The 27,938-nt window shown below is 36.1% G+C and overlaps 1 protein-coding gene across 14 annotated transcripts; it reads right to left on the minus strand.

Moving 5' to 3' along the window:
* Positions 1-5,513: 5,513 nt before the first annotated feature.
* Positions 5,514-23,543, minus strand: LOC111986159 (putative disease resistance protein RGA3). 14 transcript variants are annotated; one of them, XR_010626731.1, is made up of 11 exons: positions 18,554-20,026; positions 18,101-18,186; positions 17,284-17,411; positions 16,997-17,187; positions 8,803-8,934; positions 8,167-8,328; positions 7,495-7,712; positions 7,248-7,391; positions 6,887-7,083; positions 6,702-6,787; positions 5,514-6,365 (listed from the first exon to the last, which is right to left on the minus strand). XR_010626731.1 is itself a non-coding variant. In XM_065767797.1 (2 exons), the coding sequence occupies exon 2, from the start codon at positions 22,633-22,635 to the stop codon at positions 20,587-20,589; it is 2,049 nt and encodes a 682-aa protein (XP_065623869.1). In that variant the 5' UTR covers positions 22,636-22,656; positions 22,770-23,543; the 3' UTR covers positions 20,130-20,586. The 14 variants fall into 14 exon arrangements, 1 of the variants encoding a protein (XP_065623869.1); XR_010626734.1 differs by having other exon boundaries at positions 7,495-7,623; positions 18,554-20,024; XR_010626727.1 differs by lacking the exon at positions 18,554-20,026 and adding an exon at positions 22,315-23,543 and having other exon boundaries at positions 7,495-8,328.
* Between the last annotated feature and the right edge of the window lie 4,395 nt (positions 23,544-27,938).

The raw sequence follows: 27,938 nt of genomic DNA on the forward strand, positions 1-27,938 counted from the left end.
ATTATTACCCAGTTTGTTTACCCATGGATATCCATACCCTACTCAAACCAAATTTTTATAAAATCACCAAATATGCTCAAAAACCACTAAAAAAACCAAAAAATCCTAAAAATCTCTAAAATGAGCAAAATGCCCATGAAATCTCTAAAATCACTAATTATGCTCAAAAACCACTAAAATGACCAAAATATCTCAAAATCTCTAAAATAAGCAAAATACCCATGAAATCTCTAAAATAACCAAAATACCCCCAAAATCACTAAATATGCTCAAAAACCACTTAAAATTACCAAAATACCCCCCCCTAAACCTAAAAAATGATCAAAATACCCTTGAAACCTAAAAAATGACTAAATACCCACGAAACTTAAAAAATGTCCAAAATGCCCTTGAAACCCAAAAATTACCAAAATACCTTCTATAACTAAAAAATGACCAAAACACCCCTGAAACCTAAAATTTGACTGAAATACCCCCCGAAACATAAAATTACCAAAAATACCCCCCTAAATCAAAAAAAATGACAAAAATACCTCAAAAACCTAAAAACTAACTAAAATACCCTTGAAACTTAAAAATTACCAAAATACCCTCGAAATCTAAAAAATGATTGAAATAACCCCTAAAGCTAAAAAATGACCAAAATGTCCCCGAAAACTAAAAAATTACTAAAACACCCCTAATACTTAAAAATTACCAAAATACCCCCGAAACCTAAAAATTAACCGAAATACCCCGTAAACCTTGGAATTACTAAAATACCCCCAAAACCTATAAAATGACCAAAATACCCCTAAAATCAATAAAATGATAAAAATGCCCCTAAAACCTATATGATGGTAAAAATACACCATAAACCTAAAAAATGTTTGAAATACCCTCAAACCTATAAAATAACCAAAATACGCCCTAAACCTGTAAAGTGACCAAATACGCCTAAAACCTTTGAAATGACAAAAAATAACCCCAAACCTCTAAAATTACCAAAAATACCCCAAAACCTATAAATCAACCAAAATAGCCCTAAACCTCTAAAACAACCAAATACCCTCAGAAAATATCTAAAATGACCAAAACACCCTTGAAACCTTTAAAGTGACTAAAATACCCTAAACCTGTAAGATGACCAAAATACATCTGTAACCTCTTAAATTACCAAAATAAAGGTTTGGGGTATTTTGGATGTTTCAAGGGTATTTTTACCCAATGGGTATGGCCATCCCTAGTGGTGGATTTCAGTTGAGAATCAAATGCTTTTTAACAATCTTTTGCATGGAGAGAGCTCTGTGGTACTATTCCCAGAGCTTTTGCATGAAGAAGAACTGAGAAAACATTGAAGCCCATGTGCATTGTTGAGTCATACGTGATTCACTTGGAGCCCATCGAATCTGACTGAGGGAGAGCTACTTCATGGATGGAAGGGACGAAGACAGAAATGGACATGTGTTGGGATGGAGAAAGAGTCCGGCATATACTACACACTTTGACATGCACTTTGCCACAACTGTATTATGTATTAGACTATGAGTTGCAAAGAAAAAATGGTAGGTTCATGTGATGGTAACAAACAGTGCAATGCTACATAATAAATTTTACAATTTTTAGCACTCTACAGGATATAATTGGTGGCAACGTCATTTTCATCTAGAATCACCATTATGATCACTTTATGACATTCAAATTACAGACTAAATACCTCAACATGTGTGAAACTTGTTTTCAAATTGTTTGTGTGCTTAGACTTTCTCTTATTTTGGTTTAGTCAAAGTTTTCACCTCAATTATGGTTGCATGGATGGAAGAGGTCACCTCCTTCATTCAAAACTAGTTGGGATTGACAAAGCAATGGAAATTGTGAATTGGTTTGGTCAAAAGGGAAAGTCTTGGTACACAATCGTTATTTCACATCCCGTACACATTCACAAAAGCTATATGCCAATAATAAAAATTCACTAGCAAAGTTTCAGTACCATTCAGTCTGGGTTCTTTAAAAAAAAAAAAAAAATCTTCCACACATTCACACATTCTGGTAATGTTGCAAATAGTGGGCCTACTAGATTAAACCATTGGTGGCAGTCTTTGGTGGGAGTTTTTGAGAGATGACTAAAATAATTAATTGATATTTCATCCAAATGACAAAAGTAGAAGAAGAGGAAGAAGTTACCCTTTATCGGTTCAGGCTTGCTCACACACAGATTTCATGATTTCGTCAACATGCCCTTAAAAAGAAAGCCATTGCTGACAGTGTCTTTGTGAGTTTGGCCAACATTTGATAAATTACTGTATGAAAGGTGCTGGTAATTTCAGATTACAATACTTCCCTGAAACAAGAAAATGAGCCAAAACGACGTCGTTTATACAACATCTGGATGTTGGCGACTCTGAGGAGGCTGATTTATCCAATGATTTATCAACACTTCCAGTCAACGCGAACTGTGAAGAAATGAAAGGACCAAGCTTCTCCACAGTAGCAGAAAGTAGAACACCAGCCAGTTCTGGTCAACTACACACTGAAATTCATTTTATAATCTAAAAGCAGAGCTAGACAATTTATACAGTAATTTATTATTTCAAAGCATTAATATTTCTGGATCAATTGATCACAATCTTCTAATTCACCAATCAAATTCTTAGTCTTACTCATTTTAAATATTATTTTAAGTTTTTTTCTTTATACGATTGTATCATGAATCATGCAGTTGGGAGAGCTAGACAATTTACTTGTTTTAATTAATCAATTGTATCATGAATCATGTAAAATATTGAAAGCATCTAGGCCGTACATCATCAGTTCATACTCATCCCTTTAGTTAAAATTTAACCCACCCACAAGGCACAAAGTGAAGTGAATTTCCTCCACTTATTTACAAATTACAAAGTAATCAACTTTTTAAAGTTGTAGTACTATAGTCTAGTGTCGACCACGATCTTAGGCTACATAGCGGAAAAGCATTATAAATAAGCATTCGAATAATTTAAGAGAAATTATCTTTTTTGTTCTTATATTTTGAGTCATTTTTTCCTTTGGTCTTTATATTTGTTGAGCTCCTATTTGGCCCTAAAATTTGAAAGTCGTGCTCAAAAAAAATTAACCACAACCATCATCTTACTAAATGAAATTGCTTATGTGGCATATGAAATGCACAGTACGCACTTTAAATACTAACGTGGTCATTAAAATATTAATTTAAAAAATAATTTAGCATTTAAAAAGTGCCACTCAACATCCAAATAAAAAAGATGAAAATTTATTATTATTTTAGAAAATACTTTTAATTTACCTTGAGTAAGGCGAGAAGAGCTAAAATCCAATATTTTTCGTGTTGATAGAAAGTTTGTTTGGTGTATGACCATATATAATGTGAGAAACTTAAAAAAAAATATATATATATATATATATACACATATAATTTGAAGTCTTAAATTGTTCTAGAAAATTGATCATATATATAATGTGAGAAACTTAAAAAAAAATATATATATATATATATATACACATATAATTTGAAGTCTTAAATTGTTCTAGAAAATTGATCATTCATGGTGATTTAGCACACTTCTAACAAAATTTTTAAAACATTTTAGAGTTTCAATTAGGTTGAATTTATATTGACCCACAATTTTGGGGCATTAAAATTTTGGGATCTTTCTTGCATAAGCGGCCTTCGTGATGACCTAATTGGCTTAGAAACTCTACACATATTTTAGCTCCAAACCTTGAATTTGGGACAACAGGTTCTATAATGAACAATGAAGAGATCATTTGTCAAATTTCAAGTAACATAGACACAAGGCAAACACCATAGAGTGATTGATTTACATTCAGTGAGAGAATGGAAATTAAATTACAAAAATATCTTTAGTCATGTTCTTACAAACGGACATGATGACTTTCGGGGACACTATCCTTATTGAAACATAAGTTACATAACAAAGGGCTGAAAAGTAAAGCAAATCTAGCATCTGCGTGAGCTGCTGCATTACAAGTTCTTCTAACCCACACAAAACTACTACTAGAGAAAAAACTAGACAGAATCCTAATATTTCTATTGATATTGGATATGGGCCCGTCGGGTAGAAGCTCAGGGTAGGAGAGGGGATCAAACACAGATTTGGCATCACCTTCGAAACAAACAATCCTCCATTTATGTGTGGCTTGTATTTTATTTTATTTTATTGGTTAAAAAAATTATATCAACGATCCTATAATTTAGAGATGTAACAAGTCAAAAACTATAATTTCAAATTTAACAAACTAAACCTTCAATCCATATTAAACTCACACAATTTCATTCCACTTAAATGGGTTAAGGTTTAATTTGTTACTTTTTTGAAACGTCATGATTTAATTTGTTATATCTAAAACTTTCATGATTAATTTGTTACACCCATAAATTATAGGGTTTCAAAGAAAATTTCTCCTACATTTGGAACCAAAAGATAGGAATTTTTCCAGTGACCCTTCGTTTCCTTTTTAACCCGATTGTCTTTGTAATTTTCCTCTTCCTAAAAAGCATTTGCATAAGCTCATACAAAAATTTCTGTCTATTTTAGCATAAAAACTTTTTTTTATTATATATTTTTACATACTCACATTGCAAAACGCCTCACATCATCATATTATCTATTTTACATTACATTTTATTAACATATCAATTTTTTTAATTGTTACTATTTATTCACACACAATAACCACCATTTATTCTCTTCCTCCATCCTCGAGATACATAAATAAAGAATAAAAAACTAAAAACAAAATGAATAGTACCAATGTAAATTTTCATTATTGTTGTACCAATCATGTATTTTTATACAATTTTACATTTTATGATGTGGGTGAATTTTGGGCTTGGTTAACTAAAATGAAATACTTTTTCTATCATACAAGCACCGATAAGAATGCTATAACTTGTAAGGTCATTTGTCAGCATTTTTGGCCCAATTGCAGGGCCCATTAAGGTGTTCTTTGGTTGTATTAGCTAGATGATCTTGGTTAAAGGGTGGGTAATACAAAATGCAATCCGCTAGTACATTTTTCTTCTCTAAATGGGGAGACGATTAACAGTATCCTCGATGACTATAGGTACACCACCCACGTATTGGTCCGATTCTATACAGCTTATAGGTGATAGACCACCTGTTCTTAGCATTTCAAGTTTTTTTTTGAACTTAAACATCAATGCAGAAACATTGTGCCGCACACAAGGGGACTTGGACTTTACTGTGCCATGTCTAGCATGCATCACTAGTAGCAATACTTAAGCATCATTTCAATTTGATAACTATTGCTACCCAAATATTCTCATTGAATGAAGAAAATACCTGGGTCTTTGACAACGAATCCAAAATCATGCCAATGAATAGAATGGGGTTATATTCATGGAAGCAAATATCCCTCCCATTAAAATGTTACACAAGTACATACTCTCATAGAAAATTTACTTATGAAGTGAAAATATGCCAATTGAAAAGGGTTATATACTTATATTCATCAAGAAGTCCATAAAAGACAAATTATGCCAACAAGAAAAGCAATCCTTGGATAATGAGTTTGATTTGCATTTGCAAACAATATTTCAGAAACATCACCAACCGTTCTTTTTGGTTCTTAGGTAAGTAAGCAAATATCATTTCCACAAAAGAAATGCATCAAACAACTCATAAAACTAACCACTATTGCTCATAGACATGCTCCAAAAATTCTAGATTTGACACTTGAACTTAGATAGAAGCCTGACCCTGAAGGCCTTTAATCAATCTCAAAATCAACTTGACATAATTACAAATTATTATTTAACACCGATCACCATAATCATCATCTACTCATGCTAACTTCATAGGATGTCAGGAAACTGGTGGAAGAGTACTTTTGTGTATTCTGCCATATGCTTTCCAGGAAAATGGATTCATGTGTTTCTTTCCATGGGCAGGAAAGCAATGCCACTCTCAAAAGTGTTAACATTTCAGCAAGGCTGTGAATAACTACAAGCAATGTGCATAGGTGGGCTTCTTATGTCATTCGTACCATATATGAACAGAAGTATGATTGGGGAACTTTTCAGTGAGGCAGTAGTGGTTTAAATAATTGGGTTTCGAACCATGTCCAATTTTCCATGTATCAAAAACGGTAAGTACATATGTATGATTGGCAAACTTTTTACCGAGGTGGTAGCATTGGTTCAAATAATTGGGTTTTGAACAATGCCCATGTGAATGAGTTGGTAGGTTACTGATCTGGACACAACCTGGGCCACCTTGCCATGTTTTGATCTGAACACCATTAGTAGAGTGTTTGATGATTGAGTACCTCACTGTGTGAAGTTTGAAGTACAATCTTGAGATTTCTCTGTACCAGGACTGCCAATGCTGCACAGGTAGAAGGATCAGTCAGAAAAAGGGATTAGTGACTGATTTTCTGCCACTTAATTAAGCAAAAGCAGATTAAAATTTGTGCACATTGATCCCTTTGTCTAGGCTCTTGTAACCTCTGAATTTTATTAAGACCAACAAAGACAAACAATGAAGTTTTCTACTACACTAAATCCTATTAGATAAATAGAAGTGAATATGAACCCAAAAGTGACCCTTGGTGTTGGTATGATAGTAATTTTTGTAGGTTGACTTTTTTACAACTTGCAATTTCAATGCAGTTGCAGACTATATTTTTAGCTAAGAAATTTTAGTATCAAGCAGTGAATGTACCTTATTCCACAAATAAAGCTGCATGTAACATTCATTATGTCCACATTAACAGAATTGGTTCCAATTGGCATATATACAATCATCACCTGCATAAAAGGTATATGCTCAAACAATATAAACTTTTAGAATAGTAAAAACATAGGGAAGACAAGAAATAGGAATTGAGAGCTTGTGGAATAATATACCAGTGGATATGAATAAATTGTATTTTTTCACATTATTTGTCTCCTCCAAGTGAATTCTGTTCGTGTTGGGACTATCAACAGGTGATTCTTTGATATCCCATTCAAAATGGACATTTTGACTCCAAAATGAAACTTGGGGCTGTTCTAACTTGAAGTCCCCTTAATTTCAAAGCGGAACTAGAAGCGAAAATTATAGCCTGCATTAGTTAAAAACTTCAATGAAATAATTTCTAAAGAGCTCAACTTCCAAAAATAATCTCTAGCTACTTTTGTTTGTGTCTTAAAACATTGTCTATGTTTATTCCATTAATATAGAAATGTCAACATTAATGAGGTAATATTAGAAATTAAAATGGCCTACTTTATCAGGCCTGCCATGAAGATTCCACCATTTCTCTTATCTGCCGTATATAAGACCAACCCCTAGCAATGACATTCTCCTTGATACTTATGAAGACCAGCCACTCTTGCTTACTAGTTTTTGGTGACCATGCTTCAAGTCGATCTGGTGCCATAAGAGTTACAATAGTCTTCTTATTATCAAGCCCAAAAGCAAGGGAATTTTTCATCATTAAAACAATCAACAGGCTTAAAGAAAAAAATCTTACCTTATAACCATACCGATAACACAACCTGAAAGATGAGATAGGATACACAAGGCCCCTTGAAAATTGTACGCTGTACCCCAAAAAATATTTGGGAGTAACAAGAAGCATTACAGGCTGTATTCTTGAATGCTTTGGAGTCACCAATAACATCATCCCCAACAGCAGCAACGGAAAGTACATTGAAAACCGTATTGGTAATAGTAGAAGTAGAAATACCTCTTTTAGTTGAGGTTAAAGCCACATGTGGAAGGGAAGGGAACAGGGATTTAATTTTCTTAATAATGCATGCAAATGTTTCTGTTATGTGGACCTAGGAAATTTACCCTAAATGAAAGGATTAAGAAAGCTAAAATGATAATGAAAAACACAATACTAATCACCCTAGAGAAATTCATGCTTTAGCTTGGCCTTAACTGAGTATACCTTTTCCTTGTGAGAATATGGATTTGCAGATATTTGTCTATATATAGAACAAATTCTCTGTAAACAGAGTAGGGTCTGTACACAGTACATTGAAGTACAAGCCAATTACCTTAATTTGACTATACTACAAAGGAAGATGGCATTTCGTTTCAATCTTTTTAAACCAAAACTTGGACTTTTGATAGTTTTTGTCTCAAATCTCAATAATTAGTTAAAAGGTATGTATGGATGATGTAGGTGAAGCAGTACCTGTATAGATTTCTTGTACTCCTTAAACAATCAGAATTCCATGCAAAAGGGATGGTATGTAGTAGCTTAGACCAACAAACCAAAAATTGGTATTACCCTTTGAGAATAGTAAATACATGTAACACTCCTTATATCCACATTGTATTCCAATACAATCATCACCTGTATCAAAGGTTTAAACCCAAACAGTAAGACATTTTTAGAATAGGAAATACATAGGGTAGACAAGAACTAGGATTTGAGAGCTTGTGGAATAATATGGCAGTGGATATGAATGAATTGTATATTTTCACATTATTTCTCTCTTCCCAGTGAATTCCATCCGTGTTGGGATTATCAACAAGTGATTTTATGCTAGCCAATTCTAAAAGGACATTTTGAAAATGACCTAATCCAAAATGAAACCTGGGGCTGATCTTAACTCAACTCCCCTTACTTTCAAACCAGAACTAGAAGCAAAACTTATGGCCGGCATAAGTTAAAAACTTCAATGTACAGAGTTTAACTTCCAAATTAAATTTCTAGCTACTTTTGTTCACATCTTAAAGCATCATCAAGATTTATTCCATTAATAGAGGATGTCAACATTAATGAGGTATGATTAGAAATAAATAAAAAAGGTTCACTTTGTCATGCCTGCCATGAATATTCCACCATTTCTCTCATCTGCCATTTATAAGACCAACCCTGTGCAATAACATCCCCTGATACTTATGAAGATCAGACTCTCTTGCATACTAGTTTTTGGCGACCATGCTTCAAATCCATCTGGTGCCATAAGAGTTCCATCAATCTTCTCATTATCAAGCCAAAAAGCAAGTGAGTTTTTTATCTCAAAATCAACCAATAGGCTTAAAGAAAAAAAAAAATCTCAGCTTATAGGTATACTAATAGCACAACCAGAAGGATTTTCGATAATGCATGAATTCATGTGCCTTAGCTAAGTATGTCTTTTCAAGGATTTAGAGCTTGTTCCCCTTTTCATAAGTGTGGTTTGAAGGCATTTGGCTAAATATGGAACAATGTAAACTTTGGCATGTATGAATAAAATAATACATACAAGTTAGTCAAATAAGAAACACAAAATAAATGAAAGAGATTGTGAATAACTTTTTTGATGAATCGGTAACTTTCATTAAACAAATCAAGAAGAATACCAAAACCCATGCAACAACAAAAGCATCCAGCCTAAAACAAGTGAAATGCTACAGTAAAAACAGAGCAGCTGCTAAAAACACAAATGAAATAAGCTAACAAAAGCTTCAACATGCAGATTGTAGAGAAGGAAACAGCACCATCTGAGTGACAGTGAGTGAGGCTCAGTGCCTGAATGAAGCAGGGTTCAAATCTCAACACAGAAGCTCAATTCAAAGTTGGCTTTTAGCATATAATATATATATATATATATAAACTGAAACTCACCGATTTAGGGAGAAATCATGAGCAAAATTCGTTCATGTGTTTGGAGACTGAAGAGTGTTTAAGGGGGTAAGAGTATTTATAGATATAGCGACGTATGAGCATGATTGGTGGATTTCAGTTGAGAATCAAATTCGTTTTAATGATCTTTTGCGTTAAGAGAGCTCTGTGGTTGAGAGCTTTTGCGTGAAGAAAAACTGAGCAACAGAGGAGCCCATGTGCATCCCAGTCATAGTGATTCAGTTGGAGCCCACCAAGTCTGACTGAGGGAGAGCTACTTCATGGATGGAAGGGATGAAGACAGAAATGCATGTGCTTTGAACACCGTTTTACATGTTGGGATGGAGAAAGAAGCCGGTATATATTTCACTACACACTTTCGCATGCACTTTGCCACAACTGTGTAATGTATTAGACTATGAGTTGCAAAGAAAAAATGGCAGGTTCATGTGGCGGTGCAATGCTACACAATAAATTTTACAATTTTTTAGCACTCAACAGGATATAATTGATGGCAACATCATTTTCATCTAAAATCACCATTATCATCACTTTATGACATTCAAATTACAGACCAAACACCTCAACATATGTGAAACTGAAAGCTCAAATGTTAGAACATATATGATTCAATGTTAGGAACATATGTTAACATTTTTATCTAATTGGCTAATCTTTTGACAAAAAACACTTTACTTGTAATTGGGTAGATCTTGGATATATTTAATGCTTCAAGAAACAAGGTTTCAAGTTCAAGTGTTAAAACCATGCAAGTCTGTCAAAGAATCAAGTGAGAAAGTGTTGTTCATTAAAACTCGACAGCTAGCATCTATCGAGATTTAAAGAGAGTTGTTTTAGCCGAGGCTCAACAGCTGCTCGACAGATAGGGTATTTGTCGAGACTTATGAAGTTTAGTTTTTCAAGCTGATTTTTATCCAATCCGTGAATGTATGTTTGAGATTTCTTTTTTCACAACCCTAAACATATATAAAGATTATTTTAAGGGCAGAAAAAGATTACGCACAATTGCACAAGAGCCCAATTTCACAAGTGTGAAGAAGTGTAACCAAAAACTTAGTTTTGCCCTAGTTCTTCATTCTCTTTAAGAAGCTGCTATGTTTGTACACCATAAAATTTTGTAACCAAGCAAATTTATGTTCTTCATCGTGTTGATGAACTAAAGAACTTTGCAGTCAACATTTTTCTCTAGTTGGTGATTGAAGTCGCATACTGGGATCCGCGTAATTGGTTAGTCATGTACTGGGAGTAGTGCATTGAAAATGAGAGATTGTCACTACAGAATAAGTCCAATTAGGTATTGGAGTAAGGGTTCAATTGTAGGTTGGTATAAGGTACTGGGATTCCTTTAGTTGTAACCGCTTGTTTTGATAATAGTGAATTCTCGGGAGTGGTGACCTTAAAATCACCCGGTGGGATTTTTGTCGTGTATGTTTTCCCCATTCGTAAACAAATCACTGTGTCAATTTAATTTCCGCTGCATACTTAGTTTAATTGGTGATTTGTTTGTGCTACCACATACATTGCATATTAATTTGATTAAATAATAAACTTGATTAATTAATCAATTAATTTATCATAAGGAGTTAATACGTTTTTGGTCTATCAAGTGGTATCAGAGCAGACACACTTTGATTAGGGTTAATCTTTGCTATGTGATCCATTGACCCCTGTTTGTCATAGATAGAGGACAGTCTCTTATTATACCTCTATTTGATGACACTAATTATGTATACTGGAAAGTATGCATGAGAACTTTCTCGTAGTCTTTAGATGAGAAAGTGTGGCAAGTTGTAGAGATAGGCTGGACCAAGCCGAAGGAAGTGTCGGCCGATTGGGATGATGCTAAGATCAAGGCGGCAAACTTCAACAGTAGGGCATTGAATGCCTTATTCAGTGCGGTCACAAATGAGGAGTTCAAGAAAATATCTTCCACTAAAACTGCGAAGGAAGCATGGACCATTCTCCAGACAACCTATGAGCGAATAAGGCTATCAAGGATTCAAAGTTTCAGAGGCTCACTACAAGCTTTGAAGAGATCAAGATAGAGGAGGATGAGTCGTTCGATGAGTTCTATACCAAGCTCGACGACATAGTGAATTCAGCTTTTAATCTTAGGGAAACCATTCCTGAACCTAAGATTGTGAGAAAGGTGCTCAGATCTCTACCCGAGAGATTCCATGCCAAGATTACCGCGATCGAGGAATCAAAGGACATTGACAAAATTCCTTTGACAAAGCTAGTTGGTAATCTGCAGACCTATAAGTTAGGTTTAACGAGGATTGGTAAGTCGGGTAAGGGTAAGAGCATGGCATTGAAGACCAAGAGTAGTGATATTGATGAGTCTTCTGATGATGAAGATTCTAAGATGAAGTCCTACATCACTAGGCAATTCAAGAAGTTCATGAAGAATGCCGAATGGGAAGGGCTTCGACAAGGACCGTAGGCAATCTAGCTCCTCACAGTTCAAGAGCCAAGACAAAGGGAAGAAGGATGCTAGGGATGACGGTCAGTACACTGTTCCCTCAGGACCAAAGTGTTTCGGGTGTCAAGGCTTTGGACATATGAAACAGGAGTGCCCTACATATCTCAAGAGCATTGGGAAGAGTAAGGCACTTGCTGCTACATTGAGTGAAACTGAATCTGAGGATGATTCAAAAAACGAGGATTTTTCAAACTTCTCTCAATCTCTCTCGATCTCTCTAGCCTCTTCACCTCCCAAAACCTCTATCTCTCACTCCAAACTTCATCCTCAAGGATTTTTCGGCCTAGATCAAGTTTTTCTTCACTTGGTAAAGGTCCTAATCCTTATTTTTCATGCATTTCATGCAGATGACCTAACTTTTTGGGATTTTTTTGAAAATTTGGGGTTTTTCAAAATTGATGGAGTTTTTGTGAAATTCTTGGGATGGGTTTTGTATTTTTGATCTTAAAACATCATGCATTGTATCTCATTTGCATTATAACAATGTTTCATGCTTTCTTAAATGTATGTTTACTTTGTTGCAAACATGTGTGCTGGTAGGATTAGATGGGCCTGAGCCCATGATGTTTTTACTGTTGCATATCACATGCTCATGCATTTTCATGCATACGTACTTTACATTCACTATATTCTTATATATTGAACTGTATTGGGACTTTTCTGTTTGTCTCTCTCTCTCTCTCTCTCTCTCTCTCTCTCTCTCTCTTGTTTGGGTTAGTTTGCTTCTATGGCACCTAAACGCAAATCTACTCCGTCCCAGAACCCTCTTTGTTTCGAGGCATCTTCTTCATTTGATCCTACACCATCTCACGTCAAGTTCCGTGATGAGAAGGCCAAAACAGACTTCTTTGAGAACTTTTCTAGACGTGGCGTTCATTTGGAACGCCAAGTCATTTTGTCGGACTTCTCCGACACTGACCTACACATTGTCATTTACAGTAAGAGTTGGGAGTCACTGTGTGACGTCCTAGTCACTTGTCCATTTGTGCTGATACAAGATTTCTACTCCAACATGCATGGATTTGATTATTCAGTACCTCAGTTTTCTACTCGTATTCGAGGTATGCACATCATGGTCACTCTGGATATTGTATCTGAGGTGCTCTATGTCCCTAGGGTACTGCATCCTGATTACCCTAGTTGTGACCGTCTGAGGAATGTGTCCAAAGACGAGCTTATGTCAGCTTTTTGTGAGCATCCTTTTGATTGGGGTGGTCGTTAGTTCACTCCTTGTTCAGCCTTTGCTAAAGGCCCTAGGTTTCTTAACATGGTCATGACTTTTTTTTTGTATCATTTATCTCATTATAACTCTATTACAGAGCCCCATGCTCGGTTTTTGCTTTCCTTCTTAGAGCATCTTACTATAGATTTTCCCTCCCATTTTATTCTTTCTATCATAGATGTATATAGGGACTCGTGATAAGCTCATCTTCCCTTCCGTTATCACGAGAATTTTACATTTTTATGTTCCCTTTCTCGTGTCTGACCACTTCCAGGTTATGTGTGCCATAGACGCCGTTACCGTAAAACGGAGTGAGGTGCAGCTACATTCGAGGCAGTCCGGGTCAGCAGCTCCTCCTACTCCTTCAGCTCCATCCACCTCTGCTCCCTCCTCTTCTGCGGGTGGTGTGACTCTAGATGCGATCATGACGCAGCTTCAATGCATGGATGCTTGCCTCGACACTCTCAGTGATGAGTTGTGTCAGGTGAACACCTGTGTCGACCGTATTACCAGACGGCAAGCTCGCCTTGGTGGCTTCATGGAGTCTCCCTCTCCATGTCCCGCGGCATCCGAGGACGATGACGACTCTGACGACAATGATGATGACGAGGATAGAGATGCTAACTCTTCCAGTGTTGACGAGATGTCTACTTGATACTTTACCCTTTGTCACTCATGACAAAAAGGGGCGGTAGTTTTGGATACGAGAATAGTCACTCATAAGGGGAGGGTTAGCATAGGAGATTTTTGTAAGGGAAAGTGTACATTGAGGGATGTAGTGAGGATTTTATGTATCTTTTTCTTTTCTTTCTATTTTAGATACATTGTTCATGTGCCTTAGATCTTGTGATCATATTATGATAGCAAACCTTGTACTTGTTGATATATATACATTTGAGGTTGTTATTATAGTTATTCTCCTATCTTTACATGTGTTTATTTCTGTTTCACACTAAGATGCCTTGATGAGTTTTGTTTATAGTGTTTTAGAAATACAGGTTGTCAAAGTCTACTTGTCATAAACTCTCTTCTTGCAAAGTTTTTTAAGAGTTTGTGTTAGGATAGATTTTATTGTATTCAACAAGTGAATATGAGTTGAGTGATTTATGACTTCTCTCATATCTCATTTGTTTGTTGTGGTTTTGTCACGGATTGCCAAAAGGAGAGATTGTTAGGACATATGTGATTCAATGTTAGGAACATATGTCAACATTTTTATGTAATTGGCTAATCCTTTGACAAATGCACTTTACTTGTAATTGGGTAGATCTAGGATGTGTTAAATGCTTCAAGAAACAAGGTTTCAAGTTCAAGTGTTAAAGCCATGCAAGTCTGTCCAAGAATCAAGTGAGAAAGTTCTGTTCATTAAAGCTCGACAGCTAGCATCTATCGAGGTTTAAAGAGAGTTGTTTCAGCCCGAGACTCGACAGCTGCTTGACAGATAAGGTATCTGTCGAGACTTATGAAGTTCAGTTTTTTAAGCTTATTTTCATCCAATCCGTGAATGTATGTTTGAGCTTTTTTTTCTCACAACCCTAAACATATATAAGGATTATTTTAAGGGCAGAAAAAGGTTACGCACAATTGCACAAGAGCACAATTCCACAAGTGTGAAGAAGTGTAATCGGAAACTTTGTTTTGCCCTAGTTCTTCATTCTCTTGAAGAAGCTGCTGTGTTTGTACACCATAGAGTTTTGTGACCAAGCAACTTCATGATCTTCATCATGTTGATGAACTGAAGAACTTTGCAACCAACATCTTTCTCTAGTTGGTGATTGAAGTCACGTACTGGGATCCGCACAATTGGTTAGTCACGTACTAGGAGCCATGCATTGAAAATGAGAGATTGTCACTACAGAACAAGTCCAATTTGGTATTGAGGTAAGGGTTTAACTGTAAATTGGTATAAGGTACTGAGATTCCTTTACTTGTAACCGCTTGTTTTGATAATAGTGGATTCTTGGGAGTGGTGACCTTAAAATCACCCAGTGGGGTTTTTGTCATGTAAGTTTTCTCCATTCGTAAATAAATCGTGTCAATTTAATTTCCACTGCATACTTAGTTTAATTGGTGATTTGTATGTGCTACCATGTACATTACATGTTAATTTGATTAATTAATAAACTTGACTAATTAATCAATTAATTTATCACAAGAGGTCAATAAGTTTTTGGCCTATCATCAAATATGTGTGAAAACACGAGCTGATTAGACCCCCAAATTAAAAATTACAGTTCGGTTGATTTTACTTTAATTTAAACTAAGTGCAGAATAGAGTAAATGCGAGCGTACAAGCAATAAAACTACTCTAAGCCATATTCAACAAATATCAACAATAAAATGAAAGCTAAAAGAGTAGGAAAGAAGGATGCAAACACAAGATAACACCGAAATGTGTTATCAAAGAAGAAACAGAAGAACTCGGCGAAAAACCTCTCCGCCACCCTCTAAGCGGTAAATCGATCTACTAGAGAATAAGTTGGAGTACACGAATAAGCAAAAAACCCTCTAAGCCTAGTCTACCCCATGTACTCGAGCCCTCCAAGCTCCTGCTACCAACTGACTTAACGAAGTCTTGTCTTCTTTAGCTCTCTAGATCACACAATTCAGCCCGATTGCATCTACCAAACAAATGGCTTCTTCCAATGCTTCCTAGCAGCACTAAAACCTCTCTTTACACTCAAGATGGGTGTGGTAAGTTTTTGGGCTATCAATCTCTCAAGGATTTTAAAATGGAGAAGTAGGAGTTGAAGAAAACCACAAAGGATTGTGTAGAGGATTATAGGAATAACAATCTCTAACTCTCAAGGGTTTGTGTTTAGGGTTTTTTCTCTAAAAAGCACTCCTCTCAATATGTGGGTAATGATGGTATATATAGTGTAGGTGAAGACATAGTGGAGCAGATATGCCAAAATAGCAAAACAGAAAGTTTCGCGGGTATCTCGCGAGAAGGCCTTACTTGCGAAATACTCGCGAAAACCAGCTGTCATGACTCTTCACATTCCAGTCATATGCTGTGCACATGGCTTCACTTCGTGGGAAGTCTTCTCGTGAACTACTCGCAAAAACTCCTTTGATTTTCAATGTAGCCTCGAGTATTCGCACTCTCTCTCACACACAACCCATACAATGAAATCCCACATAAAATACAGGGTACATAAAATTGAACAAAAATTACAATCAAATTTGTTGTGGAATTAAAGCCAACACAAAATAGTTGTAAATCACAACTTTACAGAAACTTGTTGTCAAATTGTTTGTGTAGTTAGACTTTCTCTTATTTGGTTTAGTCAAAGTTTTCACTACAATTATGGTTGCATGGATGGAAGGGATCCCCTTCTTCATTCGAAATTAGTTGGGATGGAAAAAGTAAAGGAAATTGTGACATTGGAAATTAGAATTGGTTTAGTCAAAAGGAAAAGTCTTGGTACACACTTGTTATTTCAAATTCCACACATTTTATTTTAAATTGTGTTTTGAAAACACGATTTTAGTTCAAATTGTGAAATAGTGGTTTCAAAATCACAAGTTTTGTTAAATATTCCTAGGGTATTGTTCCTAGACTAAAGAGAGCAAAATATCCCTAGGGTATTATTAGGTTGAAAAAAAAAATGATTTACCATGGAACAAAAAACAAATGCAGCAATAAATTAAAAAAGAAAAAGAAATAGAAAGGAGAGAGTTACCTATACAAGAAGCAACATTTATGTGCCTAGATCAAGGAAGTTTGGACTGGTCCTATCTTCTCCTCTCCACTTCTTAAGGTGTCCTTTTCAAAATAGCAAGTATTTATCAAATTGTGCCCTCTACCTTTGGTGGTAACATCCCACTCTTCCTCATCTTCATTGATAAGAAACAAATCACTAAGACAAGGAATCTGTGTGCATCCATAATCAAATTTTAAAGTTGAAACATCAAAGCCTGAAGATTAAATATAGAAGGTTGCATAAGTTGTAGATTGTCAAGTACCTACCTAACTTTTCATGTGTCATACGATATGCAAGCTTTACTGCCACAATAAAATGAACGCATTTCTTTTGAAGGTCTTTCTCAAAAGTGCATCCATGCGTGAAATTTTGCTCGAGCACAAAATATACTTCCCTACATAATAGAATTTGATGTATGGTTTAAATGAGGCCAACAAAATTAAATATCTAGCGTGAGGTTATTATAGATGGAAAAAACAGTAAGAAAAATCATCTCGTTACAAAAGATAAAAAATAATATTTGGATATACCTTGCAATTAAAGAGAACATAAGAAAAAAAAAAGAAGAAGTTTGGCAATGTTTTTTCTTTTTTTTTGTTGACAAATTTATAATTATGTTATACTGGTGAAAATTGCACAGTTCTTTAAAAATGGACAGCATTTTCTGTATCACTTAGAAAAGCAAATTAAAATGAGATGCAAGGATTGTATTAAGTTTGGACACAAGAAAAATCCTAGTCAAAATTAAGTAAAATAGAAATGTTATTTAACAAGGCCATATGCCAATAATAAAAATCCACTAGTAAAGTTTCAGTACCATTTAGTCTGGGTTCTTTAAAATAAATAAAAAATCTTCCATACATTAACACATTCTAGTAATGTTGCAAATAGTGGGCCTACTAGATTGAACCACTGGTGTCAATTCTGTTGTGAGTGTGACCAAAATTTGATAAATTACTCTATGAAAGTTGCTAGTAATTTATTTGGTGGGATTTTTTTGAGAGATAATGAAAATAATTAATTGATATTTCAGCCAAATGACAAAAGCAGCAGAAGAGGAAGAAAGAAGTAGGAAGAAGTTACCCTTTACTGGTTCAGACTTGCAATGCCGAATCAAGCCGAGGACGAACTTTGCTCATGCGTAGTTTTTACGATTTCATCTAAATCTACTAAAAAATGAGCAAGACCCATATAAATATTAAACCGCAAATGAGATAGAAAGAGGTAGGTATTTGATTTTGAGTTGTTTACATTTAAATGCAAATGAGTGAAAATCTAGAGACACGTTCATTTGATTATTCCATCTAAAAGTCCAGCCTTTTATTTTTTAAATCATTTCTGAAAATTTATTGTACCCATCAAGCAATTTTGAATACATCACAACCTAACTGAATCTAAGCAACAACAATAACTACGCTAAATTCATCAATCTAGGTTGTGAGTAATTTATTTTCATAAAAATGAGAGTATTTAATTGATAGTATTTGTTTGCAAAATAAATGAAGCGCAAGGAGATTAAGAAGCAGAATGAGTTACCTAAACTTAGGATAAATAGAATATTCTATAAGATTGATGATTGGGATGTGAGAAATGGTGCACCAGCCCTCTCCTGTCTCACTTTGGCAACGTTGCTTGATAATTGGACAGCTAGCGATCTCCAATTCATTCAATGGAATTGTACGCAGGAAGTCCGGCAGTGACTTTAACTTTCTGCAACAATGAATTTCCAACCGTTGAAGACGTGGCATTACAGTAATACAGTCTGCGTCTTCTGTTCCTCGAATCCCAATCCATTCTTCCCACTCCTCCAACCACACAAAACTGAGATATTTCAAATTTGGGAATATTATATCTTCTTTCTTGTTTTCAGATTCTATTCCCAAAAATTCAACACCCACTTTTTTCAAACTACACACATTCCATATAGTTAACGATTCGAGGAGCGGAAACTTCCCCAAAGGAGGCAAACTCATTAACTTTGTGGCTGAAGAGATAGTAACCGTTTTCAATTTGGTCAAGGACATCAACCAATTAGGAGACATTGTGGTGCCCTCGTACCAATAAATGTCCAACAGCTCCAAGTCTTGAGGTAGCTCTAAGGCATTTAAAACTAAGACATCCCTCTCCATTCTTCTATCATTGGGGTTGAAGGCATTCGAAACCCAATCATCCCACATTCCTCTATCCTTCCCTTTCTTAAAAGATAGTTTCATTTCACGAAGGTGTATCTTCTTCTTAAGTAGTGCATTCTCGGCCTCACTTACATCTACCACGTTCCCCAACCCACGTATTTCAAAACTCTCTTGCAGGTGGTTCAAATTTTTTAATTCTCCGATTTTACATCCTTCACTATCCTCGTCACTTAGAGCATTAGCATTGGGAAATGCTAATGCTATTCTATTTTACAATTCTAAAAACCCACAATTATATTATACCATACCATTTTTCAAAACCTCCACATCCCAAAACTCTATTTTTATTAAAATATTATTTTTTAATATTTCTTTATTATTTCTTTATAACTGTCATTTTTTTTTCAGACACCTATTTCCTGGGCTTTCCAACCGTCTTTTTTTTTCCTCTGCTTCTCCCTCAACCTCTAGCAACACAAAACCCATCAACCACAGCCACGACACCTCAACCCATCAGCACCTCAACCTATCAACAACCACAGCCACGACACCAAAAACCCATCAGCCCATGCCGCCAATTTGAAACCCACTAGAGCAAACCCATTCAAAAAAAATCATCACCGGAGCCACCATCGGAGCTACCGATGATCAACCCAACTGATCCACCCACCAATCAACAAATCCACTGTTTCAAACCCACTGATCCAACCACGACCCAAAACACCGGACCCAACCCACTTCAGCCACAACACCGGACCCAACCCATTTCAGCCACAACCCACTTCAGCCACAACCCAACCACGACCCAAACACTAGACCCAACCCACTTCAGCCACAACACCGGACCCAACCCATTTCAGCCACAACCCAACCACGACCCAAACACCGGACCCAACTACAACCCACAACCCCTTTAGGCACTGGTCACGACAAAAAAAAAAAAAAAAAAATCCACAACCACCACAGTGACCCAGGACCCAACTACAACCCACAACCCCTTTAGGCACTGGTCACGACAAAAAAAAAAAAAAAAAAATCCACAACCACCACAGTGACCCATGCCAAAAACCACAACCACCAGTGACTCATGCCGTCACCCACGCCCAAAAAAAAAAAAAGCAACCACAGAACCGCCAAATTGCAACCCACCAGAAAAACTGAGCCACTGTGATGTGTGATGGAGAAGGGTGTTTAGGTTTGAAGAGAGGACTCAAAGGAGAGAGTAGATGAGAAACAAAGAAGTAAGAGAGAGAAGAGAACTGAAATAATGAGAGAGAGGAGAGAGAAATTTCGGTCTTAAAAGGGAATAAAAAATTATTTTTGTTTTTAGAATACTGCTATAGTACAATTCTATCTTTAGAATTGTACTGTAGCACTATTGCAAAAAAATTTGCAATAGTTGGGTTTAGCATTGTCTGATACAATGAATTTTAAGGCTTAAAATGCCAAATTGACCTTAGATATGGCATTAGCATTCTCCAATGCTAATGCTCTTATGCTGAAACATTTTAATGCTCTAAGAGAAATCAATCTTCCAATCCCTCTTGGAATCACTAAATTATCTCCAATAAGATGTCTTAAGTTAATTAATTTACCTATCCCCTGAGGTAATTTTGTGAACACAAAATTAGAAGCCTGGGCAATCTTCAAATATTGTAAATTGCATAGATTATAGATGGTTTCAGGCAATACCTCATTGCACCGAAGCAAATTGAGATACCTTAAATGTATTAAATTTTCCACTGTATGCGGAAGTTCCATAGTGGAATTCAAAGTTAATACCCGTAAAAGTCTAAAATTTTGGAATAAATTGGATATGTTATAACCACTTTGATCAAAAAAGATAAGGGTGCGTAGATTTTTGGCACTATCAATGGACATAGAAAATTGGGATTCTTTTGGAATTTCTAATCTCAAATGGCGAGCATTGTTATAATCTGATTTCGACTCTATGTCACTACTGATTATAAAGCATTCATTCTTAGTAATTGATTGTGCAAAGTCATGCACTATATCATGCATTTTGTACCCCCAAATATCTTTTTGGAAGAAAGAACGAGTGACTAAATTCTCAAAGTATTCTCTTGCCATAATTTCCACCTCCGTATTTCCCTTTGACTCAACAAATCCGTGTGCTGTCCACATATGTACCAACTCATCAACATAAAAGAGATGATCTTGTGCAAAGACAGCACAATATGAGAAACACCGTTTTAGTGGTGAGGGCAAATCAAAATAACTAAGTAACAACGGCACAAAAAGACCTCTTTCAACATCTTCTAATTCCCACAGATTGCTAACCAAAACATTCTTCCATTCTTCTTTACTTTTCTTGAAGCGCATGAGACTCCCTAGAGTTTTTGCAGCAAGGGGCAAGCCTTTACACTTCTTTGATATTTGCTTGCCAAGGACTTCTAGTTGCTCACATTGCTTAGGATCCTTATCAGAAAATGCTATTTTACTAAACACCAACCAACAATCTTCCTCAGACAATTCCTCCAACTTGATCGTATTTGCACTTTCCATCATCTTCGCAACTTTGCCTTTACGTGTGGTGACTAGAATTCTACTACTTTGGGAACCACAATTTTTGAGTGCATCTCTGAATGGCTTCCACATTGCATAGTCTTCAGTCCACACATCATCAAAGACAAGAAAAATCTTCTTTCTCCCAATTAATTCACAAATTTTTTCCAATAGACTCTGCAATTCAGTAGTGTTAAAATCATGAACTCCCAAAGCTTCAACGATAGCTTTGGCAACCCTACATTGATCAAAGGGTTTGGAAACACAAACCCAAATTCTTTCTTCAAAATGATCCATCACCTCATGATGATTAAAGGCTAGTTGGGCAAGAGTTGTTTTTCCCATACCACCCATGCCCACCAAAGAGATGACATGAGGGCATTTTTGTTTTTTAGTACCCTCACCCAATAGGATGCTCACTAGATCATCCTTAACCTTATCGCGACCAAGAATATCAGACACATCAACATAAGAAGTAGTTTTTGGTCTCTCAACTACTTCTTCAATGGCCTTACTCAATTCAAACCCATACATCTCCCTCTCTTTGTTAATCTCATCTAATTTTTCGTTAAGTTCTTTTATCTTATGAGCAATATCGCGATGCTGAAAAAGATTAGGAATTGAGATAAGGGACCATACCTTCCTCTTCTTAGTAGTGCTAGTTTCAGCATTTTCATCTTCTTTTTGTTGTTTCTTAATCTCTTCTTTGATCATGGCAGTGTTCCACTCATCCAACACGTCATCCATCTCATAGGATACACCTTTGAGTTTATCTAACCAAAGCTTCACAGCTTCCTCCTTCAGCTGCCTCTTCTCAGCATCGTTGAGCACTGCCTGGATGGTACGGAATTTGGTTTCAAGCTTTTGGACTTCTTGTTTAACAGTTGCAGTCAAGATGAACTCTGAAGAAATGAAAGGACCAAGTTGCTCCACAATAGCAGAAAGTAGAGCACGAGCCATAGATTGGAAATGGGAAATTTGCTGGATATCACAAGAAGAGAAAGAAGAGTATGTGAAAGAGTAGGTAGATGATAAATGAACCGGTTGATGATATTCAGGAGAAACCAAATAGTAAATCTCAAAAGCATAGCCACCTCTTATCAATGAAGTCCTGGTCTTACATTATTAGTAAGATTTTGAAACTCGGACCGGACCGTATAGTCCGACCGAAAAAACCGCGAACCTCTTAGTTTTGCGGTTTTTTTAGCTTCAAGAACTGCTTTATGTGAAAAAAACAAGGACCTATGCAAACCGTGGTCAAACCGTGTTCTGAGAACCGTGACCGATTTTTGAGGTTCGGACGGTTTCTTTTTGCTTCAGCTTTTCTGATGAATTTTGGGTACACCGAGATGAAGTTATGATTAGATCTAGAAGAAATGAAAAAGAAATGAAAGAACACAAAGAAGAACAAAGATTAGAAGGAGATCTGATAATTTTTGGAGGTGATTAAGCTTCACTGATTCACAATCTTCAAATTTATTGTACAGAGAGACAAAGAGCGCTTTTTTTTTTTTTTTTTGATAATCAAGAGAAGGAACTCTTTTTGATTGATAACACAAACACAAACACAAATACAGACACAAACACAAAGAGACCACTGATGAAAGAGCAAATTGTTGATTGTGGAGAAGAAACCCAACAAGCAGATGTAGGCTACTCCAAGACAAAGACCAAAGTTGAGACAGAGAGCTCACAGAAGAACAGAAAGGAGAAAGATAAAATAATGAATTATGGCTTCACTGCTTCAGCGGCCAAAAGTAAAGAAAGAGATGTGGTCAAGGTAGTAGGTGGGGTAGGTGGGAGAATTTATTGGAGTTCCACATTTTGCTTTGCTAGTGGTTGAAATTTTTAACTTTTTATGTTTTGTTTTTATTTTAAAGAAAATAGTTGATTCTTATATTCCTAGTGGGCCACATTGCATGCAATGCAATACAAATATCATCCGTTCATTCCATTAAATAAAGAGAGGTGCTACGTTTGCAATATTTTTACAATATTCTCACAAGTCATAGGTGGTTAGTTGTTACTGGTTCAAATTTGAACCAAACGCTAAGATTACTTTTTTGCTCCAAGAATAATAACTAGTAACAACCTGCCACTTAGAATTTGTTGTAAGAATATTGTGAAAATGTTGTGGATATATCATTTTTCTTAAAAAAAAATTAATGTATTCGTAATTTTATAAGTGCCATGTTGCAGACATGCAACACAATTACACAAATACCATTTTATATAGGCGTAAATGCACTTTTGGTCCCTATATTTTGGGGTCATTTCTATTTTGGTCCCTACATTTATATTTTACCACTTTTAACCCCTAAACCAATTAACGCGTGTTATTTTAGTCCTTTCCGTCAGTCAACAAACGGAAATAGCTGACGTGGCTAACGGACTGATTAAAATATTATTAAAATACTCATTACTCAAGCCACGTCAGATTATAAGTTAAAATATTTATTTCTCAATTTTAACAAAAAGAAAAAATACGAGTTAAAAATTTTAAAAAAATAAGAACACTCCAAAACATAAGAACAAGAACAAGAATAGAAGGTGGAGAAGGGGATTTGGTCGAGCATGAAGATGATGAAAAAGAAAACCATGGTGACTCCACCACCACTTCCTCCTCTTGTTTCTTCTTCTTCTTCAGCTCAGCTTCGACTTTGGGAAGTTGAGCCTGGCAAATAAGAACCATGTTGTGGCTGTTGATTTTGTGGGTAAAAGTGTTGGTTTTGGAGGTGGATCTGGGTTTGGATCTAGCGGATCTGAGATGGGGTTAGTTGGTTTAGCCCAACTGAACCTGGTTGCTCCGATGATCCGATTTATGCTCCACCGATTTCAACCTACCCCAACGACGCCGACGACTCATTCAATCGCAACAGCCCGAGGCAGCCGGTGATGAAGCTTGCACCTGGACAGGTGTCCTTCCTGGTCCTCATCCCCGATTCCCCCGGCCGTGGAATCATCGGAAATTATGGAGTCGTCGCGTCGCACATCCAACGCGAAACGGCCACCTGGATCCACTGCGACGTGCCGGCTCTGGGATCTGACCACTGGGTCATGAGCGTGGCGGGATCGGGCGCCATGGATAGGAGGATCGCCTTGTTGCATGGCAGCGAGGAGCTCAGGAGGCAATGCTTAGGGTATAGGAAGCAGTAGCACTGAGCGAGGGTAGGGAGGTGTGTTGGGACTGAGGAGAGAAAGAAAGATAGTTGTTGTAGTTGTAAGAAGGAGAAGATCTGGGTTTATGAATTTGGTTTCTGGATTTATGAATTTTATTTGCTGGAGGTTTTGATTGAAAGATGAGAAAATCTGGGTTTGAGTTGTGATTTTGTATATCTGGGTTTTGTGGTTTGAGAAAATCTGAGAAGGTATGCTGCTAGGTTTGTGTTTGTGTACTTGCTGGAGATCGATTTGTGTTTGGTTGACAAGAAAGGGCAAGAAAATCTGGACATGTGTTCTTATGTTTAAAATCTGGGTTTGTGTTCTCTGGTGTTCTTGGTGAAGATGAACATAGATCTTGATATATTTTTGGATTTTAATTTTTTTTTCTCAATTTTTAATCTGTTAAAAATTAAGAAGGTTAGATTTTTTTTATTATCATTTTATCTGATAAGTGCTACAGTAAATTTTTAATAATATTTTAATTAGTCTGTTAGGCATGTCAGCTATTTCCGTCCATTGGCTGATAGAAATGACTAAAATAACAAGCGTTAATTGGTTTAGGGACTAAAAGTGGTAAAATAGGAATGTAGGGACCAAAATAGAAATGACCCCAAAATGTAGGGACTAAAAGTGCATTTACGCCTTATATATATCTATATATATATATATATATATATTTATATTTATTCTAATTATTATATTATTAGATATTATCACAAATTTAATTAATCAACGTAAAAAAAACTAGGATTTAATATTTCTTAAAGTTATGAATTATGATATAGAAAATACATTTGAAAGATAGATTTCTTTGTTTCTATAAAGGAATAATAGATCTCTATATTTAATTGCACTATTTTAGTTAATTTTTTTAATATTTGTACTAATTTAATATAATTATTTATATTTTAAATAATTATTAAATTAATTATGACGTCATCACGGTTCGACCTCGGTTCAATCTCGATTCGACTTCAAAAACCTTGAACCTCTCCCTTTTACAGTTCAATGAACGGTCCGGGTTTCAAAACCTTGATTATTAGTCCACACTAGTCATCTATTATATCCAGCACAAGCTCATTTAATGAGCTTGTTCCAAAAGTCCTGGAAGGCCAACTTTCTCATTTATTGAGAAATAATGATTTTAATAAGTGTGGCTCACATTCTGAAGTAAAAGAACAGTTGAAGGAAAACAAAAGAGGCTATTCGCCCCTAGGAGTAGCTGAAGAGAAGTTCCACATCGTGCAATAGCTCTCATCTCAGCCCTTGATATAATCTAATGGCTACAATAAATTGACACATCAGCGACCCTTGTCACATTCTTTTCTCTCCATTTAATGAGTAGTCAAGGTGAACTCTGAAGAAATGAAAGGGCCAAGGTGCTCTACAATAGCAGAAAGTAGAGCACGAGCCATAGTTTGGAAATGGGAAATTTGTTGTACATCACAAGAGAATAAGGGTCTGTTTGGATACAATTTATTTTTGCTGAAAACTGAAAACACTATAGCAAAATAATTTTTAAATGTGTGAATAGTACCGTGGGATCTATTTTTAATGAAAAAGTTACTGAAAAGTGAAGTTTGTGGGTCTTATGAATAATGCACGGGAGCCACAAGTGTGATGAAAAGTGGCTGAAAAGTCAAATATATACGGCTACTGTTCATGAACAGTAGCATGAACAGTGAAATTTGTCCCCCTAAAAAGCATGCTACAAAAAAAAAAAAAAAAAAAAAAAAAAAAACAAACGCAATCTGCAACAAACGCCAGATCCAAACAGATACTAAGAGTCAGTGAAAGAGTAGGTAGATAATGAACTAGTTGACGATATTCAGGAGAAATCAAATAGCAAATTCAAAAGCAGGGCCCGCTCTAATCCACTGATCTATTATATTCTGGAGAAAGTTTCTCTGCAATCTGAATTGCAGAGAGTCTCTCCAAACTGTGAGGTGTCACTCTCAGAGAGTGACACCTGTCCCACTCTCAGAGAGTGACACCTGTCCCACTCACTAAAACTCAAATTTAAGAGTTAACCCAAATGTTAGGCACTCTCCCGTTAATGGACTGAGCTATATTTCCCTCTCTTTTTTTTTATCAAAAGAGCAATTATTTCCCACCATAACCAAAACTTCTCCAAACGAAAATGCTCAGTCCCTAAACCACACCAGTCACTCACACTCTCTCTGTCTCCTTCCTTCAGCCTTATAGAGTTCAAATCCCTTCTCTATCTCTCTTTTTCGTTCTTTTCCCTTTCTCTCTTCAATCGATCTCAGCCGCACTCAACCAATGCTCCCTCCGCCTGTCCCTCCTAATCTTTCCATTGTTTCCAATAGTCCTACCCATCCCCCACTCTTCGCCATTCCACCCATTCAATCCCTTCCCTCTCAGTTGGTGCCACTCCCTCCAAAGCTCTCTCATTCTGCCGTTCCCACTCCCTTCCCCCTTCCCTCTCTCTGCCTTCCCCCATCCCCCACCCAACTTGTTGCCACCGAGAACCACTTCTCCATACCCTTCTTTTTTTGGCAATCTTAGTGATGAAGACGATTATTTTTGCGGTTATCTCAGTGATGAAGACAAAGATGATTCTTTTGGTGGTAATCTCTGTGACGAGCACAAAGACGATTCCTTTCGCAATAATCTCTATGACGAAAACAGAGACGACTGCTCAACCTTTTTCAAGGTTTGTTTTCCATTAGCAGATTTGAGATTTTTATGCATTGGTTTGTTATTTCTATTGTTGTTCATTGTTTGTGATTGATTTTCAAAGTTTAAATATTGGAGCTTGCCTAATCTTAGTTGAGTTTTGTAGCTTCGAATTCTGGTGGAATTGTGTCTAAAACTTATAGGTTGTACTATCTCTATTTAATTTTCCTATTAGTTTTTGTTGTTAGTGATTACTGGTGGTATATGGGTTGTTGTAGTTAAACTTTGATCATGGTGAAAACTCTTTTTAAGTAAATTGTAACTGAAAATATAACCCAAGAAACTCTTTTGGCCTATTTTTGTAGCCTATTGCTAAATTGGTTTGTGTTGGCTAAATGGGTATGCTAGGTAGCTTGTGGCTTTTTTCCAAATTGGTTTACATGTTTTTTTTTTTTTTTTTT

Source organism: Quercus suber, unplaced genomic scaffold (assembly GCF_002906115.3).
Source record: "Quercus suber isolate HL8 unplaced genomic scaffold, Cork oak 2.0 scaffold_848, whole genome shotgun sequence".
Taxonomy (NCBI): Eukaryota; Viridiplantae; Streptophyta; class Magnoliopsida; order Fagales; family Fagaceae; genus Quercus; species Quercus suber.